The sequence below is a fragment of the Ambystoma mexicanum genome, chromosome 1q (assembly GCF_040938575.1).
Source record: "Ambystoma mexicanum isolate Mex_15411 chromosome 1q, UKY_AmexF1_1, whole genome shotgun sequence".
NCBI lineage: Eukaryota > Metazoa > Chordata > Amphibia > Caudata > Ambystomatidae > Ambystoma > Ambystoma mexicanum.
In genome coordinates, this window is record NC_090922.1 from 104,725,976 (window position 1) to 104,749,387 (window position 23,412).

Below are 23,412 nucleotides of genomic sequence, written 5' to 3' on the forward strand. Positions count from 1 at the left end.
TGAAGGGACGAGAGAGTTCGCTATTAAGACCATAGTATTCACATGAACAAAAACTTAGAGATGCACAGAAAAACATAATCTGCAGTTCAAGGCTCTGTATTTTTACAGTGCCAACTTCAATAATAAAAATTAGTTTTTTATAATAAGCATGGAAATCTTCTACATGTGGTTAGCTATACAACCATGCCTTTGCCACCTCTGTGCATGCGCAGTCCATTGTTTCACAGAAGATCCTATGACATCACAAAGAATGTCATTAATGACATCCTCAGTGACCTGCCCAATGCCGTCATAGTTGACATAATTGATATGCTCACATATGAAAACGCCAGAGAGAAATGGACACTGGAATAATTGTATGCTTTGGTGCCACATTGCATTCACTTGGGGAGGAATATTGATACAGAATGTTCTGTAACCCGTATGAAACGAGCATAACGTTTGTTGACCATGCAAAAAGATACCATGCGTGTGTGATTATATTACTTTATTTAGCTCGACGCATTTGTGCAGCAGTGATATCTTGGCTTCTTTGTGTTGTAATTGCAGACACCAATGAATACTTACTCTAGTATATATTTTGTGTGCATGGTTATCACTGATAGTAGCATTGATACCATAAAGTTTCTTGTGTGAAGCATATCCGGTCGTGAAGTATATAACCTAGCTACATTTCCATGCTTCGCAGACTTTCTTTTTACCGTCATTGGTTCCATTGAGTGCCTTGGTTCAGGGATTTTGTTTGCCTCTCTTACAGATTTTGTGGTGAGTGTTTACAGCCATGTCTGCAAGTACCATCTCCCCTGTGCCCCCTCTGTCGTATGCCCTTTGACCCAAAGAAAGTAGAAAAGGCCTCCAGTGTGGACAAACAGCTTTCATCTTACAAGTCTCCCTGTAGAGGCTGTAGCAAGAAGGTAAATGCGTTGTACACCCTTGCACTTGTTATCTCAGTGGAAAAATGTGATTTGTTTTTCATTCAACAGATTTCCAACATTTGGTAATTTTGCTATGTTCATATCCAAATCTGCATTTTTAGTGACAACTTCTTTGATTTGTGTATGCTGTAAGCACATTCTATTACACACCTTGCTCTGAATCCACCTTTAAAGAAGAAGTCCTGTCCCTTTCACTAGTTCATGGTCTTCTAGGCTGTCCACCTCAGAGTTGAACTTGCTGTACAGTGTGGCAAGGCTATGGTGTGAAGGGATTTGGAAAACATCAAGTCTCTTAACGTATTGTTAAAAACAAATACTGTGACAGATCTGAAACATGGACTTTGAGGCATAGATATTGATGCCTAATCAAGGCCATATGGCTCGATGCCTTAGCAAGGCCATATGGCTCATCATATGTGTAAGTGTAAATCCTAAATATTCTCCTGCTCTCTTTGCTCACATTCTTATATTCCCCCTCCTACTTGCCTGATCTGGGATTAAAATTAAACAGATATGTTAATTTCTGCCCCCGCTCAACCACACAGTGCCCTCTAATTCAGCAGGGAGAAGTTGTAATTATGGATGCAAGGGTAGATGTTTCCTCACACATTAATAAATGCACCACACAATTGTTTTTCAAGGCTTTGGTCCTTTTTTTAAATATTGTCAAACAAAATAAAAGAAAAGATGAGTGTTGGACTTCTAAACGGGTGTGAGCTGGATGACACGTGTTTCGGCCCTAAAACGTGCCTTTTTCAAATCAGGGCAAATTGGAAGTAACTCTACATATATATGCATTGCCATTACAATCCCAATTAACATTCATAAAAAAACCACAGGAAATTAAAACAATTGGTAAAGCAATACATTACAAAATGAATGGTAGCATAATACAGTTGGGTACCGGCAGACATAAGGGAGGGGGATCAGTTGGGGTTGGTAGGAGTTTGCAGAAACACAAGGTGAAAAGAATATGTATATATTAACAAAACTCTGGTGTGATAATATTTTAAGGCAAATAGCCAAAAATAGTCAACATTACACTATTGGAGTTACCTTCAAAAGGTACACAAAGACACAGATATAGATCAAGTTGTTCTCATTTTCAAAAAATTATTAGAAAACACTGCAATACAATGAACACAATGTAACAGTTTCTTACCAATAGGTCTGTCTACTTTCTTTTGGTATCCTGTTCACAACATTGTTGGGATCAATCCCTCCTAAAAAATGCATCGCCATAAATATCCAAGCACATCATATTCCATTTTGTCCATACATTCCCTGATCGCTACTAAGAGAAATATTAATCCATTGTTGCCTGAGATATCTAATTGGTGACCTAAATCTAAAATCAAAAGATACAAATTGGGTGTTAGTATCTGTTTGGATTTGTTTTGAAAATGCTTTCTGTCTGTGCCATAACGGCGTGCTTAAACTCTGCGTGAAAAGTCCATATTCTGGGTGTTCAAATCAGGTTTGCAATATTTTCTAATCCGACTAAAGCCCTCGACTTGTGCAAAATGAAAAAGAAAGAGAAAGGTTTCATGCCATGTGGGATTGTTTTAGCACGTCCCTGCTGAAATGGCACTATGAGAAGGTACTCGTCCCCAATATAGTCCGTTTTGTCTTCTAATGGAATCTCCTATTCTAAAAAAGACCCTTTCTGCACGTTTGTCTGCTCCCCGTGTAAGGGCTTACCTGCAGAGTATGTGTTTAGTCTCCTCGCGTCGGCTGTGAGAAGGCTGTTGAATCCCTTGTTATGGTGGTTGCCAGGGCAACCAAAAAAGTCCTTCCTTAATGTTCACAAATCCAAAACTGAGATTACTATCATGAACACCATGCTTTGGGCTCCCAAACCGTGTTCTATGATCGTGCAGTCGAAGCATTCCCAAACAATTCCCCAAAACATGTATTTTTTCATGTTTTGGATATGTAGCATAATTTTAGCCAAAAGATACCGCCTGACCGAAAAATAGTTAATTAAAGAGATGTTTCCAAAAGGCGAACCGCTCCTCAGTAGTGCATTAATTTAAATTTAAATAAATCCCAAAACTGCTGTAAGCAGTTATTAAACTCGTAACAATATATGTCAAATACAAACTCCATGGGAAGTCCCACTACACAATAGGTTGGGTTGATCCAGCCAAGTGTGAATTCTACCTTTCAGATTCTGCTCCACTAGTGGTGCGCCCTTCAGTTGTCTGCTTCTATGTTGAAATCTAATCAGATAAGATTGCGAGCTAGATTCATAGTATTCTAATTCTGCAAAGAGATCAGATACAGTGACGAGCATAATTAAGAAAAATGGTCCCCAATAATGGCATTGTACCAGGTGTATAAAAGACAGCTTATACATATATTCACAAATGGTCTACAGCATGTACAGGATAAACAAATTGTTGAAAAAGAGATGTATATTTCACAAGAAATTAATCATTTCATTATCTTGTTTCAATCCAAAGTCAATTGAACGAAATGTGCATATTACTCTTGATTCTGCTTGACGCAACATTGCTTCCCTGTTTCATAGTTCAATTTTTTGAAGTCCCACAAATCTTAGATTGCTCTTTTCTTCCATCTGATGATTTTGGTGCCCGTGCTCTGCAAGCGGTAGAGATACATCTTGGCTTCCAATTGTTGAGAAGTACTCGCAAATTCTAATCCTTAGTTCCCTAATGGTGCTCCCAATGTATATACGTTCACATGTACAAATTATACCATATAAAACATATTTAGTTCTAAAATTTATGTTGCTCAAAATCTTCATTTTAGCTCCCCTTTTGTCTTGAAAGGTTTGCGTGCTTTAATATGCAAATTTGCATATCCTACAGGTTCCGCATTTTCTGAATCCTGAGTTGATGGTTGGTAGCCATGCTCTGGGGGCTGTTGCCATTGGTTTGGGGAGGAATGAGGTTCATTTTAAGTGTTTTTGCTTTCCTGAATATGATTTTTGGGTGATCGTCAATGTTTCTCCAAATCTTGATCCAATTTCATAAGATGGCAGTGTTTCGAAAGAATTTTTCTAATTTTGTAGTTGTCACAAAAGGTCATGATAAAGCACACTTTCTCCATATTCATTGTTTGGTTCGATTAGGTGTAATTGTTTGTTCTCTTGTCATCTGGCTTGCTGTAGCATACGCTTATCGGATACACTTAGGGTTGTAGCCCCTCTGTTTAAACCTCCTTTGTAGTAAGTCACATTCTTGTTGAAAAATGTCAGTCTTCACAATTTCTTCATGCCCGAATGAACTCCCCCTTGGTTATGTTTTGTTTAACTGACTGTAGGTGACAACTGCTTGCATGAAGAGTTGAATTGGCTTCCGTTGTCTTCCAATAGGTTTTGGTTAGTAAATGTTCTCCTTCCACATATATTGTAAGATCAAGAAAGTCGATGCTTGTGCTACTGGCTTGCCCCGTGAATTGAATCCCTAGGTCGTTCACATTCATTCGTTGTTGGTAATCTATCATGTCCTGTTCTTCACGATTCCAAATTATGAGCTCATCATCAATAAAGCGAGCCCAGAGTATAACATTTTCCAAAAATGAGGGATCCTTATAAACACATTGGTCTTCAAACAAACCATGAAGAGATTTGCAAGGGCAGGAGCATCCTTCATGCCCATCGCAACTCCCCTTTTTTGTTGGTAGTATTGTTGAATAAAAAGATATTATATTCCAATGTCGCAGTAAGCATTTCCTTGAGCATTGTTGTGTAATGATAATGAGAAGATGATTCTTTTTTGAATGGATAGTCAATTGTTTGTATGGCGGAGTCATGTCTGATCGAGGTGTAGAATGCTCGAACATCACAGGTTGCTATTTCATATGTGGGTTGCCAATGTACACATTGAATGATTTTGATTACATCAGTTGAATCCTTGATATAAGCTTTGAGATTAGGCACCCTTGGTCTTAGCACATTATCAATTAATTCCGAAATCTCTTCCGTAGCCCATCTAATTCCACTGAAAATGGGTATCCCTTCGGTATGTTCACAAATTCCTTGTGAATATTTGGTAAAAATATATACCGTTGGTATAACAGGGTGATGTACTTGTATGTAGGCTTTCTCCTCATCCGTGATCAGTCCGTACCTTTCGAATGGATTGTGTCCTCCCATCTTTTCCTCATCTTAGATATCTTGTCTCCCAGCTCTGCTGCTTCGGAAAAGATTTTCACCGGAGGGCACTGTGCTCGAAGCCGCAGAGCTCAAGTCCCCCGAGGGCCGCCGTTGAGCATCAACGTCATCCGCAATAGTTACCTCAGTTCTGTTTTTACGGTGTTAATGGTCGCATCAGTTGATCAGGCTTTCATAGTTCCTTGGCTCATAAGGAAGTTCAAGTGCAACTGGCGTAAACTGTACGGAGGGGTAGGTTGGGAGAGTCGATGAGGAATACGTGGGAGGAACATCCAGTCGAAAGAACGTTACAGTTGGTAAGTAACTTGTTCTTCGAATGGATTGTCCTCCCACATATTCCTCATCTTAGATAGGCTCCCAAAGCAGTAAGAATTTGGAGGAGGGAGTACCGGAAATTTCAATCATGGACTGAATGAAGGACGGCTTTTGCAAATAAGCCTCCTTGTTATGGTGTAGAGTCCAAGCAGTACTGTTTCACAAAAGTGTGCATTGACGACCAGGTGGCCACAGCACAAATATCCCGCACTGGAACACCCCTCTCAAGAGACTTAGAAGTTGCCATGCCCCTGGTTGAATGAGCCCTTAGCCCATCTGGAGGCTCTTTCCCAGCCAATTTGTAGCACTCAGATTGCTGTAATTATCCATCTGGCTAGAGTTTGCTTAGACATTCAAGGCCCAATTTGTGTCTTGTATAACCAACGAATAGTTTGCCACATTGTCGGAAATTTGGCAGTCTAGAAATATAGAAACTGAGAGCCCTTTTTGGGTCCAGTCTGTGCAATCTCTCCAACTCTTTACTTGCATGTGGAGGAGGGTAAAAAGAAGGTAAGGTAATCTTCTGTGACAGGTGGAAATCAAACTATTTTAGGTAAGAAGGATGGTTTGACCTTTAGAATGACCTTGTCCCTATGGAAAATGGTGTAAGGAGGCTTACAAGAGAGTGCCTGCAACTCACTCACCCTGCAGGCTGATGTTATAGCCAGTAGCAAAATTGTTTTCAAAGTGAGGAGCCTTAACGGGCAAGAATGTAGAGGCTCAAAAGGGCACACAATAGACATTTAAAAAATAAATTTAAATCCCAGGTGGGAACCTGAAAAGGTATTGGAGGATACACATTTGTCAGTCCCTTTAGAAACTGGGTAACTAAAGGCATTTTAAAATAAGAAACCTCTTCCAGGAGCGCTTGAAGATAAATAGCGCTGCTAAGTATCCTTTAATAGTGCATAGTGTAAAAGGAAAGACAATACTGTCGGAGTATTACATAAGAATGGATCCACATTCTTATTCCTGCACCAGATACTAAACTTGTTCCAACAACACCGATACAGGGATTTTGTTGCTGGCCTCCTGGCCGAAAGCAAAATCTCCATTATGTAATCCCGGAGGTCCCAATCCTTATATCTCAGCCTCTCAGAAACCATGCGTGAAGGCTGAGTGTCTTGACCTCTGGAAGGAGAACCTGACCTTCCTCTTGCGAGAGAAGGTCCTCTCTTTGTGGAAGACCTATTGGAGGACAGATGGACATGTCCAGAAGTTCCGGGTACCACCACGTCCTGGCCCAATCTGGGGCAATTGGGATCTTGGTTTTCCTGACCTTTCTCAACCTCCTGATTACATGAGGAATCACAAGGACTGGAGGAAACGCGTATAGGAGTGGAAAAACCCTGTCCACCACAAACCCGTCCCCTAGAGCTCCTCTTGGGGGAAATTCCCTTGAGCAGTACAGTTCGCACTTCCTGTTGACACTGGTCACGAACAGATCTACTTGAGGGGTTCCCCAAAGGGTGAAGATCTCTTGAAGGACTTACTGAGCTAGTTCCCACTCGTGAGAGACTATGCTCTTCCTGCTCAGAGCGTCTGCCGCCGTGTTCTGCTCTCTGGCTAAGTGAACTGCCAACAGAGATTCCTTCTTGCATTGCCCAGAACCAGAGCTGCAATGCCTCCCTGCACAGTGGTAGGGATCCTACGCCGCCTCCTTTTGTTGAGGTAGTACATGGCCACTATGTTGTCCGTCATTATCAAGACATTCTTTCCCCGTACAGAGGGCAGAAAGGCCTTCAGCGCTAGTCTGAATGCCCTCAGCTCCAAAAGGTTGATGTGTAGTTTGGCCTCCGATGCAGACCAACGACCGCTGATTGTCAGATCGTTGGTGTGGGCTCCTCACCCCGTGAGTGAGGCGTCCGTTACTACCGTTATCTCCGGGCATGGTTGCCAAAAAGGTTCTCACTTGAGGATATTTTCCTTGCAAGCCCACCATAGGAAGTAGCCACTGCTGGGGCTGATCTAGCGCCTTTCCCTCTTCCACCACAAAATGGTATTTTCTGTTGGCCTCTTTGACTGGCCTGTCCCCTCCCTCTTCCAAAAGAGGAGTAGAAATGAAAGGGACGGCTTCTCCAGGAAGATGACCCTGCGTAGGAGTGTTGCTGACCCTGTTTTATAGCGGCGCTGAGTGATTTAGCTGGCGCTTTCGAGGTTTGCAGTTTCCCCAAGCTCTCGTCCGCCTTTCTGCCGAACAGCCTCAAGCCAGCAAAGGGCATATTGAGTAATCTGGACTGCACATCAGGTGCAAAGCCAGAATTTCTCAGCCATGCAAATCTGCATAGGACTGCGCTAGATGCCATGGACCTGCTTACACTATCAGCAGTGTCCAATGCTGACTGGAGGCATTCCTCCATAGGCTCTTTTCCATCTTTCACTATCGCCAGGAAACCATAGAATTCCTCACCCTCCGGGATGTGTTCAGCCACTGATGTCATACAGACCCACAGGGTGTATGTAATTCTTGCCAAAGTGCAAGTTACATTTGTGGATTTAAGGGCCATGCTGCCCGAAGAGAAGACTTTCCGGGCCCAATCGACTTTTTTTTGTCATCCCTGTCAGCTGGTATTGAAGGATAAGCTGACTGCCTAGTGGAGGTTCCAGCCTGTACCACCAAACTCTCTGGTGGGGGATGTTTAGATGGGTACTCAGGATCTGATGAGGATGGCCTGTACTTTCCCACATGCTTTTTATTAACTGCTGGCCCAGAATCTGGTGTATTCCAAGTTGCCATCACCCTCTTTTGTAGTGCCTTATGAAAAGGGAGGACAGGGTCCCTTTGAGGTCGCTTATTAAGGATGTCAGTCATATCGTCCTGATCGAAATTTGGGGAAGCTGTTTTCCATCCCATGAAGTCAATGACTCTTCCTATTAGATTTCTATACTCAGGGTCTGCATGATCTGCAGGATCTGGTCTCCCAAACTGTACTTCAGGAGAAGTGGAGAAGTATCTAGACCACTGGCTGACTGAAGACAGTCATAAAGATCAGCCATTTTAGAATGTGGGTCTACTAGTTCCTCAGGAACCTCCTTGGTTCCAAATTTAACCCCAGCTGAAGTAACATCCTCTTCAGAGGACTGTTCCTCAAAAGATAGAGGACATAGATCTGAAAAATTCTTACCTGGGTTGAGGCTGGAAGATTTTTTTCTGGTAAAGGGGGTGGCATTGACCTAGGTTTAGACATAGGTGTCGATTTTGGCATCGGGATTAAAGAATGCCCCATCGAAGGAGTCGATGGTATGGACGCTGGCTTCGGCATTTTCGAAGAAGGCATCAACGTCGTCGAGGGAGGCCTAGACACTGTTGCAGAAGGTATCGACGCCTTCTTCTATGGCGGCCTTGACACTGTCGTCAAAGGCTGCGTCGAGTCGATATTCGACTTCAATGCCATTTTGACCTCTGTTAACCCCGATTTATGCACCAGTGGTTTCATTCTCTTTTCAGGAGGTGTCGGAGAACTTTCCTCCGATTACACACTTGACTTTTTGCCGGATCTCGCGTGTTTAGTTTTTGATCTCCCTCGGTCACCTTTGGAGTGGACAGGGGCATGCTCTTCACGCAGTTTTTTCGAGCGGGTCTGGGCCGCTTTCTCGAAAACTTTAAGCATCGAAGCCCTAAAGGCCTCCCATTCTTCGTGCTTGGAAGGATAGGCAATAACCCTTCTCTCAGACAAGGAGGATGAGGTGGAAGAAGATCTATGATGTCGCTTTTTCTATTTTTTTTTGGACGAAGACGAGGAGGATTTCCTCGAGCGACTCTTAGACCTCGATCTCCTCGACCCGTGTTGAGACTTTCCACTCGACCCTCCTGAATCTTTGTCTTTTCAAAGACTTCTAAGATTCCTCCGCCACCGCCAGCTTACCTTTCCATTCCTTAAGAGCCTTATTGCGCATAGCCTGACAGGAACCACATTCGTCGACCCGATGGTCAGGGCTCCTTCAAAGGCAATTGCGATGAGGGTCGGTAATCGACATTTTTCTACCACACTTCAGACATTTTTAAAAACCCGTCTTGGGTGTGGTTGGAGTCGATGACGAGGACATTTCGTCTAAGAAAAACTGATGCGCGTTTTGTGACACAAAGCAGTGCTCGGAAAAACGGAACTGAGGTAACGGGCGCGGCTCGAGCCCTTTATACTGCGGATGACATCGACGCAGTATAACTGGATTTTCACCAGAGGGCGCTGTGCTCGGAGTTGAAGTCCCTCAGCAGCGGCCCTCGAGGGACTTCAACTCCGAGGCTTCGAGCACAGCGCCCTCTTGTGAAAATCCTTTCCAAAGCAGCAGAGCTGGGAGACAAGATATTTAAGATGAGGAATACGTGGGAGGAACATCCAGTTGAAAGAACATTACAGTTGGTAAGTAACTTGTTCTTCCCAAGCATTGATGAGGTCAAGTATTTTGATTTTAAAATCATTGGCAAGATTGGAATTTAGTTCCTCATAACAGTTGGGTGTTTCCAAATGGGTTTGTGCCATTCTTATGTAGTCATCCCTGTTCATAATGATAATTCCCACCCCACCCCCTTTATCGGCTTCTTTTATTACTATACTATTGTCTGTCTTCAAATTCCTCAGGACTGATTGTTCTTCTCTTGTTAAGTTCCTTACCTTCATCCATGATTGGGTCTTTTTGTTATGCTGTTCAGATATTGTGTTAATGTCAGTTAAGACTGCTTTATACAAAGCATCAATTATATTCTCTTGAGCCAGTTGTGGCATGAATTTTGATTTCGGTTTCATAGTCTCCTTCATTATGCTCAGTGGTCGGATTCGTAAGTCATGCATAGTCTCATGGATTTCAGTTTCTTCAGATTCAAGTGATCTTAACAGATGAATATTCTCAATGTCTTGAATCGTAAAGCGGCTTGGTTCCGGCTGTTCAGGCACAGCCTTGTATTGTTTTATTTGTGTTGCAAAAAACGTTTGCAGTTTGAGCTTCCGTACGAACTTTGAGATCAATTTGGGCTAGTATATGGTCATATTTGTAAGACGGTGCAAATGATAATCCCTTATGGGGAGTGGATTTCTGTTTCAGGTAGTTCTTTGGATGAAAGGTTCATAACCAGATTGTTTTATATCGAATGGATTGTGTCCTCCCACGTATTCCTCATCCTATGATATTTGTATCTCGCCAGCTTCGGGGAAAAAAATTCTCGGCAGAGGACGCTGTGCACGAGGTTGTGGCGTCTATGTCCCTCGACGGGCTCCGTAACGTGTCGACATCACCATCAGTATAAGTAGCTTGTGCCGCGCCTGTTGGCTTCAGTTCCGTTTTTCCGATTGCTTTGCTCTCGGGTTAACGGCGCGCTTCGAAAAGTTTCTTCGAGAAAATGTTGTATTCTTCTACCCCTTCTACTCCAAAGACAGGGTTAAAAAATGTATCGACTGTGGATCGAAAATGTTGATTACAGACCCTCACTACGTTTGTCTTTGGTGCCTGGGTTCGGACCATCGAACTGGCGACTGTGGCTCCTGTCAGTTGATGACGGAGAAGGCTCTTCGTGAGAGAAAAGCTAAACTGGCGGTGGGGTGGGAAGCTTGCAAGGCCTCTTCGAAGGCCTTGTAAAAAAAAACATAGAAAGTCAGGCGAATCGAAAGATTCGGATCGGTGTAAACATTGCAAGAGGTCTCGATCACATAGTAGATCGAGACGTTCTCCCTCCTCTGATATGTCTACCGAATTGGTAAGATCGATGTCCGACTAAGTCTGATTCCCCAAGGGAATGGGATGAATTTAGAAGGCAGATGATGAAGGTCTTTGAGAATGCGGCCTCGACCCCCTCAAACCTAGAAAGAGCCAGACCCCGGTCGCTCCGTTGGACGACGCAGGAGAGTCATAAACTACTGTGGAAAATTCCAGTTGTAAGGATGAACCTCGAAAATCTCGACCCAATGTCAAATCGTCAAAGGTTCTTCGAGAATCGAGTGATTCCCCGACACTGACGAAGAAACATAAGTCGTCAAAGCCCTCGACGACTTCATCGGCGCTGACTTCGACATCGCAGCTGAATGAGTTTTTGTCACAACCTTCGAAGACGTCATCGAAGCCTTCGTAGACTCCTTCGATTCCTTTGAGGCAAATTTAGACACAGGAAAGGAGATTTACTACTTTACCCAAATCCACTTTTTCTAAGTCTATGTCTTCTATCTTTGAAGAGGAGAGTGCCTCAGAAGAAGTTTCTCCTTTTGGGGTACAGTTTGGAACCAGAGGAGTGTCAGAGGAGTTAATCGATCCAGAATCGAAAATGAGAGACCTGTGTGACACCCTTCACTCTGCTAGTGGCATTGATACGTCACCAGAGCTAGAATTTACAGAACCTGACCCTGCAGAACATGCAGATTCAGGGTACAGGAGTTTGATGAATAGGATTATTGAATACATGGGCTGGGGTAGATCCTCACCCACATTTGATCAGGATGATATGACTGATATCCTGGACCAGGGCCCCCAGAAGGACCCAGTTTTCCCCTCCATAGGGCACTTCAGAGGACAGTGGAAAAAAACTGGTAGGCTCCCGAGACTGCTTCTGCAATTAACAGTAATTTTCCTAAGAAATACAGAGTTTCTAGTAGTGACCCTGATTACTTAGAGGCATCCCACGCCTGAAAGTCTGGTTATTCAGGCAGCAACTTCATCAAGACAAACCGCCTATCCATCTTCCCTGCCCCGGATAGAGAGGATAAGAAGGTGGATGCTTGGGCCTGTAAGGTCTTTACCTCGGGTTGCATGGCTCTCAAGTCAGCAAATGTCACCTGTACCCTGGCCAGGTTCACCCATCCCCTGTGGTACTGCATCACGGGGGCAGCTAATCATATTCCGGAAGGCGAGGAAAGGGAAGGCTTCCTGAATATTATAAAAGATGGCAACTGGGGAATGTCTCCAATCTGGACTGGATACTGCTGATAGGATCAGCAGATCCATGGCTGCAAGCACAGTGCTATGCAGATTTGCATGGTGTAGGAAGTCGGGGTTTGCACCTGATGTGCAGGCCAGGCTACTCAACATGCCTTTTGATGGCTTGAGGCTGTTTGGCAGTAAAGCTGATGAAAGCTTAGAAAAACTGCAGACCTCCAAAGCGGCGGCTAAATCTCTTAGCGCCTCTATGCGACAGCCTCAGAAACCTTATTCGGGCTCATCTTCCTGGAGAGGTTGTTCTTTTCGATACTACTCCACTTTTGGTAGAAGAAGAGGACAGGCCATACAAAGAGCTAAAAGAAATGTCCCTCTTGGTGGACGAGGAAAATATGTGAAACCAGCCTCAGGAACGGCATCTTTGCCCTCAGCCGCTCCTGCAGCCTCCTCCAAATCACTCTGAGGCCTTATCACACAAGACCCAGGTGGGAGGCAGAATCTCACAGCTTCTGAAAGAATGGCGGGGCATTACTTCAGATGCTTGGGCACTGGAGACAGTAGCTCAAGGTTACTGCCGTCCCTTCCTAAAAAGTCCTCGGGACCATCCACCGAGAGCCAACTCGGTCAAAATTCCAGATCCGCTCCTTGTACAGGAAATTTTAACCATGCTAGAGAAAGGTGCAATAGAACATGTACCTGTAGCGGAGAGAAACAAGGGTTGGTATTCCCCATACTTTCTCGTCCCAAAGAAGGACGGAGGATTGAGACCCAACTTGGACTTAAGAAACAAGTTCCTCAGGAAGGACAAGTTCAAGTTGGTAACCCTTTCTCAGATCCTTCAGGCTCTCCAACTCCAAGACTGGTTGGTATCATTAGACCTTCGGGATGCTTAATTTCATGTGCCAATCCATCTGCCAATCCATCTCAAGCACAGAAAGTACATGAGGTTCGTGGTTGGTGGTTCTCACTATCAGTTTCGAGTTCTGCCATTCGGGCTGACCTCCACCCTGAGGGTTTTCACCAAACTGATGGTGGTTGTGGCAGTGAGTCTCAGGAGACGGTGGATTCATGTCTACCCCTACCTGGACAATTGGTTGATCAGAGCGTGTTCTCCCGAACAAGCTCAGGAACATCTGTCAATCACCTGTCACTCCCTTCACAAACTGGGCTTCTCCCTCAATTTCAAGAAGTCCCTCATGATACCATCCCAAAAGCTCCAGTTTATCGGAGCAGTCCTGGATACTTCCTCAGGCAAAGCCTCGCCTCCCGAGGTGAGAGCTCTCCACATTCTGCAGATGATAACAAAGTTCCAAAATGTCCAACATCTTCCGGCCTTCGATTTTCTGAGGTTCTCGGTCGTATGGCATCCTGCATCTTTCTCGTGACAGAGGCCCGATTGAGGATGAGATCCCTTCAATGGGCTCTCAGGACTCAGTGGTCCCAATTCTCAGGGAATATGTCGGATGTTCTGCAAGTTCCAAGCACAGTTGCTCAAGACCTTCTTTGGTGGGCTTGCAACAACAACATTCTCAGGGAGACTCTGTCTGGCAACCATGGCCGGAGATAACTGTAGTGACGGACGCCTCACTAACGGGGTGGGGAGCCCACACCAACGATCTGACTATAAGCGGTCATTGGTCTCCATCGGGTTCCAAACTGCACATCAATCTTTTGGAGCTGAGGGCAATCAGACTAGCACTGAAGGCCTTCCTGCCCGCTGTACAAGGAAAGAATGTCTTGATAATGACGGACAACACAGCGGCCATGTACTACCTCAACAAGAGAGGAGCAGTAGGGTCACTACCACTGTGCAGAGAGGCAATGCAGCTCTGGTTCTGGGCAATACAAGGAGGAATATCTCTTTCGGCAGTTCAACTAGCCGGAGAGCCGAACACGGCGGCAGACGCTCTAAGCAGGCAGAACACAGTGTTCCACAAGTGGGAACTAGCTCAGGAAGTCCTTTTGAGAGAACTTCTCCCTTTGGGGAACCCCTCAAGTTGATCTGTTCGCAACCAGGGTCAATCGGAAGTGCGAACAGTACTGCTCGACGGAATTTCCTCCGAGAGGAGCTCTAGGAGACGCGTTCATGGTGGACTTGGATTTTCCACTTCTGTATGCGTTTCCGCTAGTCCCTGTGATTCCACATGCAATCAGGAGGTTGTGAAAGTTCAGGAGAACCATGATCCTAATTGCCCCGGATTGGGCCAGGAGGACGTGGCACCCAGACCTTCTGGATATGACCACCTGCCCTCCAATACGTCTTCCGCAAAGAGAGGATCTTCTCTCGCAAGAGGAAGGTCAGGTTCTCCGTCCAGAGGTCAAGACACCCCATCTTCACGCATGGTTTCTGAGAGGTTGAGATAAAAGGATTGGGATCTTCTGGATGACGTAATGTAAATTTTGTTTTCAGCCAGAAGGTCAGCAACTAAATCCCTGTACCGGTGTCATTGGAATACATTCAGTATCTGGTGCAGGGATAAGGATGTGGACCCTTTTCAATGTGGCACCCCAATGGAGCTTTCTTTCCTATTGCATCTAGCCAATGTGGTGCTCCAGATCGGAACAATGAAAGGATATCTGGCTGCGCTGTCCATTTTCTTTTTCTTTTTTTTTTATTTATATTTTATTGATTTTAAACAGGGGTTATATGCAAAGTACACTCATGTTAAGATCACATAGGTACATCAGTATGTAAATGAAATTAAACAAGAGTAATATTACTAACAATGGTGGACATCCCTGCCCTTATGTGTAGTGTTCTTGATCCCTCCCTCCCCTCCCTCCCCAAGACGGTGTGACAAGTTTGTCCTTTTTGTCCGTGACCGTTTAATCTGTGGTTGGGGTGAGATGGGATGTCGATCTCGGTTGTCTTGCTTATGGTCGATCGGTGCGACAGGCCTGGTAGCATCTATGCTGTGGGATGGCATCAGGTCTCGTATTCATCTTTGATTATGGCGGTTCTAGATCTTCCTTGGTTGTTTCTTTGGCTTGGGATGTGTACATTGGCAAATTCATACCAGGTTTCCTTGTGTCGGGCTGCCTTTTCATGGAGGGCTGCTGTGATTTTTTCCATTGTGTATATGTTCGTTGCAATGGCAGTCCATTCTTTTTTGGTTGGAAGGCGTGGGGATTTCCATTTGATAACCAAACTGGCCGCGGCAAGTAGGAGAGGGGGAAGCAAGCCCCTTTATTCTACTTAGTTCATCTTCGTCTTCTTCCAGGCCAAATAGAGTCAGCAGGGTGGATGGTTCCTGCTCAGTGCCGTCTATTTCTTTGATCCATCCGAGGACTTCGTTCCAGTATATACAGACTTTGAGACAGTCCCACCACATGTGCCAATAGTTGGCCTCCGCTCCGCGTTGTCTCCAGCATTTGGGGCTGTTGGTCTGGTACATTTTCGATAGTCTCTAGGGGTCGTACTGCCATCTGTGAAGTAGTTTTATGGCGTGTAGTTTGTATTGCGCTGCAATGGATATTCGGGACGGGGTTTTGCAGATTGTGTCCCAAGTCCTTTTCCCATTTCTCCTTGAGGCGATGGTTCGGGTTTAGGTCTTTGGTGATCAAGGTGCGGTACATCCGTGCGATCAGGCTTTGTTCGTTGAAGTCATATCAAGGATTCTCTCGAATGGAGTGAGTTCTCTCTGTATCTTGGTCTTCCATTCACGTCTGGTTAGGACTCCCTTCAGGCGGAGGTAGAGGAAAACCGGAATAGGGTGCAGTTGGAGGGCGTTTTCCAGGTCTGTAATTGATATAAATTTGTCATCTCTCCATAATTGTCCAACCCTTTCGAGTCCTGCATCGAACCAGGTTTGATATCTCGGATGTTCCGGGATTTCTTCTCTGACTTTGGGGGCCCATAAGTGGCTCAAGGGGGATGGCCATGTCGTCACTCCCACCATCCCTTTCCCTTCTTTCCATATATTCTATATGGTTCCCAGTATAGGGTGGTTTCGCAATTTTCACGTGAGTTGCGGTCTGGGGACCCATAGCCATTCGGATAGCGTCGCTTTTCGGTCTCTGGAGTGGGGGGATAAGGACTCTCAACTGTGCTGCCTGATAGTATCGTTCAACGTTGGGGAGGCCTACTCCACCTTGATCCTTTGGCAAGATGAGAGTTTTGTAGGGTATTGTAGGCTTCTTTCCTTCCCATAAGAATCCCGTTATTGCCCTTTTCACCTGTTTGAAAAATTCTTCTGGGACAGTGACGGGAAGTACTTGGAAGGGGTATAGGAAGCGTGGTAGACTAACCATCTTAATGACGTTCAGACGTTCCATCCATAAGATCGTGAGGGGTGGCCATTTTGCGAGGTCTGCTTTGAAGGCGGCGAGGAGTTGGGGGAAGTTGGCCTCATATATTTCGGCAATGTCTCTCGTCAAATTGACGCCTAGGTATCGGAGTGTGGGGCCTCCTGTAATGAGGCCGAGTTGCTCGAGTTCTGGTCTTTGGCTGGTGGTGGGTTCCTGTAACGGGAAGAGGATTGATTTAGCTTTATTGATTTTGAAGCCCAACAGGGCGCCATATTGTTCAATGAGGCGAATTGCTTCTGGGATTGATGTCATAGGGTTCTGCACCTGGAGCAGGATATCGTCCGCATACAAGGCCAACTTATATTCTTTCCTGTGCACGCAGAGCCCTTCAACGCCTTCGTTGGCTCGTAGCATTTGCGCTAGTGGTTCCAATGATAGTGCAAATAGTATTGCGGAGAGGGGGCACCCTTGTCGCGTTCCTCTGCTTAATTTAAACCAGCTGGAGTATTGGGGATTTACTGCTACAGCAGCTCGAGGTGAGGTATATATAGCTTTGATTGCGCGTCGGAGAGTAGGGCCGAGGCCTATTTTCTTTAGTGTGGTTTCCAGGAAATGCCATTCGACCTTATCAAACGCTTTTTCTGCGTCAATTGAGAAAAGTGCCAGTGAGTTTGACATCTTTTTGGCTTCGTGTATGAGGTGGAGGGTCTTGCGGGTTGAGTCTGCCCCCTGTCTTCCAAGTATGAAGCCCAACTGGTCATTGTGCATTATAGCGGGCATGTGCGTCTCCAGTCGTGCAGTGAGGACCCTTGTGTAGATTTTGGCGTCTGTGTTTAGGAGGGAAATGGGACGGTAAGAGGTGCATTGGGTGGGGTCTTATCCTTCTTTCGGGATGACCGTGATCAGGGCTTCGGCGAAGGAGGCGGGGGCGATGCCAGTTTGGAGGATTTGATTGAAGAGGTCGACCATTATTGGGAGGAGGGTGTTGCTAAAGGTTTTGTAGAATCCTGCTGCATAACCATCATTGCCGGGGTCCTCCCCTGTTGGGAGTCTTTTGATCGCGTCAGCTATTTCTTCGCCTGTGATAGGGGCGTCGAGAGCTTGTGCTGTGTCGCAAGGTAGGCTAGGGATGGTTATCATGTTCATGTATTCTGCAATTGCACTTTCGTCTATCGGGATGTCTGAGGTATACAAGCTCTCATAGAAGTTAGCGAAAGCTTCAGGAATGTTGCATGGGTGGTTCATGTGGGGTTCAATTTCTTCGTGTATAGCTGACACCCATCTCTCTTTGCGTTGGCCACGGAGTGTGGCGGCAAGGAGCGCATCGGCTTTGTCCACTTTCTCGTATTGTTTCTGTTTTAAATATTGGAGTTTTCGGATGGTCTTGTCGATTTCCAGCTGCCGCAATTCCTCTCTTGCTGGCGCCCTCCTCTATTTTTCGGTCTCTGTCGGGACCGGGGGATTGAGCGCTGCGGTCTAATTGTGTTATTTCGTTCCTTAGTCTGTTTTCTACGAGTTGTCCCTCTCTTTTACGTGCTGCTCCTTCTTGAATTGGGACTCCTCTCCAGGTGGCTTTCCTCTCCTCCCATACTGTTTATCGAAACGTCACCTGTGTTATTGAGCTCGAAGTATTGGGCAATCTCCTTCTCAAGATGTTCGCGGAATATCGGGTCTTTCCAAAGCGTTTTGTTGCAATGCCACTTCGACCTTCTGTGGGGAAGTGCTATACGATCGAGGGTGACTGTGACCATATCGTGATCTGACCATGTTATGGGGGATATATCGGATGCAGACATCGCCTCTCTTAGCTCTGGTGTGAGTTAGAGATAATCGATTCTTGTATACTTGGCGTGTGGGGCTGAGTAAAATGTGAACGCCATTTCTTGTGGGTTCATGTGGCGCCAAGCGTCTGTTAGTTTGTAGGTGTCCATCATATTTACTATCGTTGAGCGGCAGGCCTCTGGTGGGGAATTTGCCAGTGGGTTTTCAGCTTGTCTGTCCAGGGTGGGGTCGGCCCACATGTTGAGATCGCCTCCCATGATTACTTCGCCGTGTGCTTCAAGCATTACTTTAGGGACCATGTGTTGTAGGAACCTGGATTGGCCAGAGTTGGGTGCGTATATAGTGGCGAGTGTGACGGCCGTGCCCTGTATCTTACCGACGAGCACCAGCGCTCTGCCACTCACATCTGCCCAGGTTTTCTGTACTTCGAATTATATCCGTTTTGAGATCAGGATGCCTACGCCACATTTCTGAGCGGGCTCGAGCCCCAATGTTCGGTGCCTGTACGGGCATTTAGGATCCTTCTTTCTTCACCTTTAGTGTATTTAGTTTTTTGCAAGAAGAGTATGTCGAGCTTTGTGATTTTAAATTCCCTCAGCACGAGTGACCGTTTGGTGGGGGAGTTAAGACCTTTGACATTCAATGTCCCTATTTTGATTGTGGTTGGCCTGTTGCTTGCGTCAGTGTTATTTGCCATTGTGATGTGTTCTTGGTTTATCTGCTAGGTCCCATCTTTTATCACTGGGTGTCACTGGGATCGGGGTGTTCCGTTGAGTGTGCCAGACCGTCTTAATCTTTGGCGTCTTAATTTCCTCCCTTCTCCCCCTCCCCATAGGGGAATAAAACGCAGTATCCCCTGCCCTCTGTTCGTTTTGTTCATCTTTCCCCCTATTATTGAGGGCTTGCATGTTGACTTGGTGGCGTCCGAGTCGGACTGGATGAAAACGAAGTCCGGCGTCGGACCACCAGTAGGACCCGTTACCGCACGGTCCTTTTGCACGCATAAGTCCACTTATAATGTTTTGAGCCCCCCCTAGGCCCCCACTTTCACTCCCCCTTCCCAACATTTATAACTCTACATAACATTTTTCGGAACAAAAAGAAATATTGTGATACATGCAGTTTTCGAGGTCCATCACCATGCATGAGTGTCCTTCCTTTCCTTACGAAAGGTCTCGCCTACCAGTCTGTCAGCCCTGGATCCTTTTGGTTCGCCTAGACCATGTCGGATTGACCATGTTACGGCACTGGGTCCTGGGCCTTCCAGATGTGCGCCTCGGGAGGGTGAAGTCATTTGTCGCTTTCCGGAGTGTTGTTGCCCCTTCTGTACTTCCTTGAGCCTTTCACTTTTTTCTCCTTGGTCCCTGGAGTTCCCAGCGCTGACTGTTCTGTTTGGGCGTGTCACGTTCTCCTTCCCTTGGACCCATACCGAGGAGGTTGGCGATGCAGTCACAAATTTCCTATTCGGATCACAGCTGGATTCTTCTGCTTCCATGTTCGAAGGTGAGGGAGAAAGGGTATCCCCACCTATATCGGGTGCCCTGATCTTTAAACCATTTCGTGAGAGGGCTGCATAGGCGTCTCAGTGCCAGAGTGAGCGAGGATAGGTCCTGAAAGATGGTTATCTGGGAACCTCCAAGGGCAAGGGGGCCACCAGATCTGGCCTTGTCCAGTATTCTGGCTCTGTCTTGATATCAGTGGAATCTTGCAAGGACTGATCTTGGTCCGCCGGGTGGCCCACCGGCTCTGTGTATTCTCTCAGTTTTAGACTCATCAATATCTTCATCTGCCGTCAGGATCTTGATAATATCATGAATGTTTTTTTTCAGGTCTTCCTCCGTTTCACCTTCGTGTTCTGGAATACCGAAAAAGCGTAGATTGTTTCTCCTCTCGTGATTTTCTAAGTCGTCCATTTTGAGTTGAAATTCCTCCTCTCTTCTCAATCTCTCGTATTCTAAGGTCCATTTGGGTCTCAAGGGTTTCTATGGAGGCTTGATTATTCTCGACCCCTTCTAGCCTCTCCTCGATGTTGTCCATTCTCTGTGTTATTTTATCTATTTTGCCGCCTAAATTAGCTCCCATGTTTTTTATCTCGTGGGGCTGCAATGTCGCCTTTGGTGGCAGCTGCACATGTTTCTGCGGATTCCATTGTCTCAATAATCCCTGTGTCAGGGGTCGATGAGTAGGCGAATTTGGCTAGCTTCGCCCTAGTGTCCATATGGTGGTCACTACAGCAGAGGAGGCACACGCCCCTCAATCGGGGGCCCAACCCTCTGCTCTGGAGAGCTTGCAGATGTCTTCAAAATGATTCCAGGTGAGGGGTGGGGTCCAAAGTCTCTGTGTCCCTTAGTGGTGGAGGGGAAATGCGTGGAGCACGTTGGTGTAGTGCGGTCACTGATAATTCTCTCAGTTGCGTGGGGCTGGTCTTCCGGACTGCTGGAGCCCAGCGCAAGCGTCCTTGTCCTGTGGGAGTTGGGGGCTGGTGTTCATGCCAGGCGGCCTCATGCTTTTTGTTAGTTGGGGCCTTGTGTTAAGCCATTGCCGCTTGGTAATTAAGAAGTGCGGGAATGTGGTGGGGCGCTCTCCTTTGTGGTTGCTGCAGGGCCTTTGGTATGATCACCTGTCCAGATAAGTGGGTAGCTTGTGGGGAGATCCTGGATTCCCTTTTGGGGCCGATTGCTTGCCTGGGTCTGCTACAGAGTGTCGGTTGTGGGTGGTGATTGCACTTCCACCCCTGGTTATGGTGTTGCTTGGGGACTGGATGGGTTCCTGGGCTTCTGTGGGACTTTGTGTGGTCAAGTGGGCGGTTGGTCTTGGGTGTTTCGGGGACCTGTGCAGTGAGGTGCCCCACGAGGCGTGCGAATGAGGAGGGCTTCTGGCTTTATTATGTTCTACCCCGATACCTGATCAGGGGAAGGGGAGTCAGTAGTCAGAAGTGCGGTGTAGTGTTCAGTACACTCGGATGCAGGCTGAGGGAGGTAATGATTCACAAGCAGGTCGGAGCCTGGGGACCTCCCTGAGTACCCTGTGATGTGCCTGGAGTTGTGACAGGACGATTCAGAGGCACGTGTTCCCACTGTTGTTGGTCTTGATGCATAGTATTCAATGGATGTGGCATTTGCTCCTTTGTGGGTGTTTGGGGCCTCAGAGGTTGGGGCGTGTTTCTTGTGTCTCTGTTCCTTCTCCCCCCCTTTCTTGTTCCTCTGCCCTCCTTCCCTCCCCTCTTTCCTCTCTTTTTCACGGTTCAAACAGGCAATTTTCGTCCTTTTTGGACTTTTTCGGTATTTTTGGGGGCCCTTGGAGGTCTATGGGATCCTCTGGGCGCGTGCACTCCTCTCACGCCTTTGCGCGTTCTCCCTCAGGCGCGGGCCGCCGGATCTGCACCGGGAGAGCCGCCCGCGTATCACACGGCCCCCGGCCGGAGGAGGGCAAGGCGGTGCATGCTGTTGTGGAATCTGCAGGGCCAGTCGCCGGGGGATCAGCGACGGCGCAGGGTGGCCGCGTGCCCAGCGCGACCCTGTGAGTGGTGGGGGGGGGGCGGCCACCTAACTTTTCTTCTTTGGCGGGCTCATCCCGTGCCCCAGCCGGCGCCTCCTTCAGCGCAGACACGGGTGGCACAGTGCCGGCCGCAGCGCAGGTATCCGAGCAGGTCCCAAGGGGGGAGAGGGCTGCCAACACGAAGAAGAGGCGGTGCGGTCTCCACTCAGCTCCGCAGATCTGGGGCTCACCTCTAACTGTTGCGCGAGCTGCACCGGGATTGAATGCTCCGCAGGGCTGTTACACGCGGGCTCTTCAGGGAAGGCGAGTTTCTCAGCCTTCTAAAGTCTGATTTCGATTGGGTTTTTTGCTAGTGTGGTGGGGGGGTCTTCCAGCTTCTGGATAGTTTTGAGTTTGGGGTGGTCACAAGGTGTGGGCTCAAATCACCTTCAGGACCTACGGCCACGGAGCTCACACAGAGTTGAGACTCATCCGTGCGCCCCCTGGTGGCCAACCGAGTTGTCCATTTTCAAGCGCTCCTCGGAAGAGGTTTCCTACTTTAAAATTCCATTAATCATTCAATCCCTGAAAGGTCTCACTAATGTATACCCTCCAGTCCCTTTTCATGTCCCGACTTGGGATTTAAATCTTGTACTTAAGTTCTTAACTTGTATACCTTTTGAGCCTCTGCATTCCTGTCCCTTGAGGCTTCTAACATTAAAAACTGTCCTTCTTGTGGCCTTAACAGCAGCCTGCAGGGTTAGTGAGTTGCAGGCTCTCTCATGCAAACCTCCATACACTACTTTTCACAAAGACAAAGTGGTACTTAAGGTTAAACCTTCTTTCTTACCAAAAGTAGTTTCTGCCTTTCACGTATTATAAAAAAAATCATACTACCAATGTTCTACCCTCCTCCTCATTTGGGCAAAGAAGAGAAGAGGTTTCATAGACTGGACCCAAAGAGGGCTCTCAGTTTTTATATATCAACAATGTCAACATTGCGTCAGGATGACCAACTTTTTGTGGGTTATACTGGACATAAATTGGGATTAGCGGTGACAAAACGAACCATATCATGGATCATTTTGGCTATAGTTAAGTGCTACAGATTGGTGGGAAAGGACCCGCCGGATGGGCTTTGAGCCCATTCTACTAGGGGTATGGCTACTTCTGCGGCTCTGAAGAGGGGAGTCCCTGCAGCGGATATTTGCTCAGCTGCAACATAGGCATCAATGCACACCTTCATCAAGCATTACTGCTTAGATGCTTCTTCTTCCAATGAAGGTTTATTTGTCAAGGCGGTACTCCATTCCGTCCATGAGAAAAATAATTAGTACTCCCACCTCCAAAATTACCACTGCTATGGGAGTCTATCATAAGATGAGGAATACGTGGGAGGACCCAATCCATTTTAAGAATAAGTTACTTACCAACTGTAACGTTCTTTCGACTGGATGTTCCTCCCACGTATTCCTCATCGACCCTCCCATCCTACCCGCAGTACAGTTTACGTTAGTTACACTTCTCTCTCACAATTAGTTTTTCAGTCATGAGGCACACCTGGGTGTTCCTCGAAAACAGAACTGAAGCCAACAGGCGTGGCACTTATACTGATGGTGACATCAACACAGTACGGAGCCCATCGAGGGACATCGA

General features: G+C 46.5%; 1 protein-coding gene across 4 annotated transcripts in view; it reads left to right on the forward strand.

The window, feature by feature from the left end:
- RNF166 (ring finger protein 166) overlaps positions 1–23,412 on the forward strand; it is a 784,597-nt gene that overhangs the window by 156,276 nt on the left and 604,909 nt on the right. For all 4 annotated transcript variants that reach the window (XR_011283423.1, XR_011283424.1, XM_069635933.1 and 1 more), the window contains exon 2: positions 758–914. Coding sequence is in view for 2 of the 4 variants with exons in the window: in XM_069635933.1 (XP_069492034.1) it covers positions 758–914 (157 nt within the window). In the remaining 2 variants the exon portion in view is untranslated. The remainder of the gene's footprint in view (positions 1–757; positions 915–23,412) is intronic.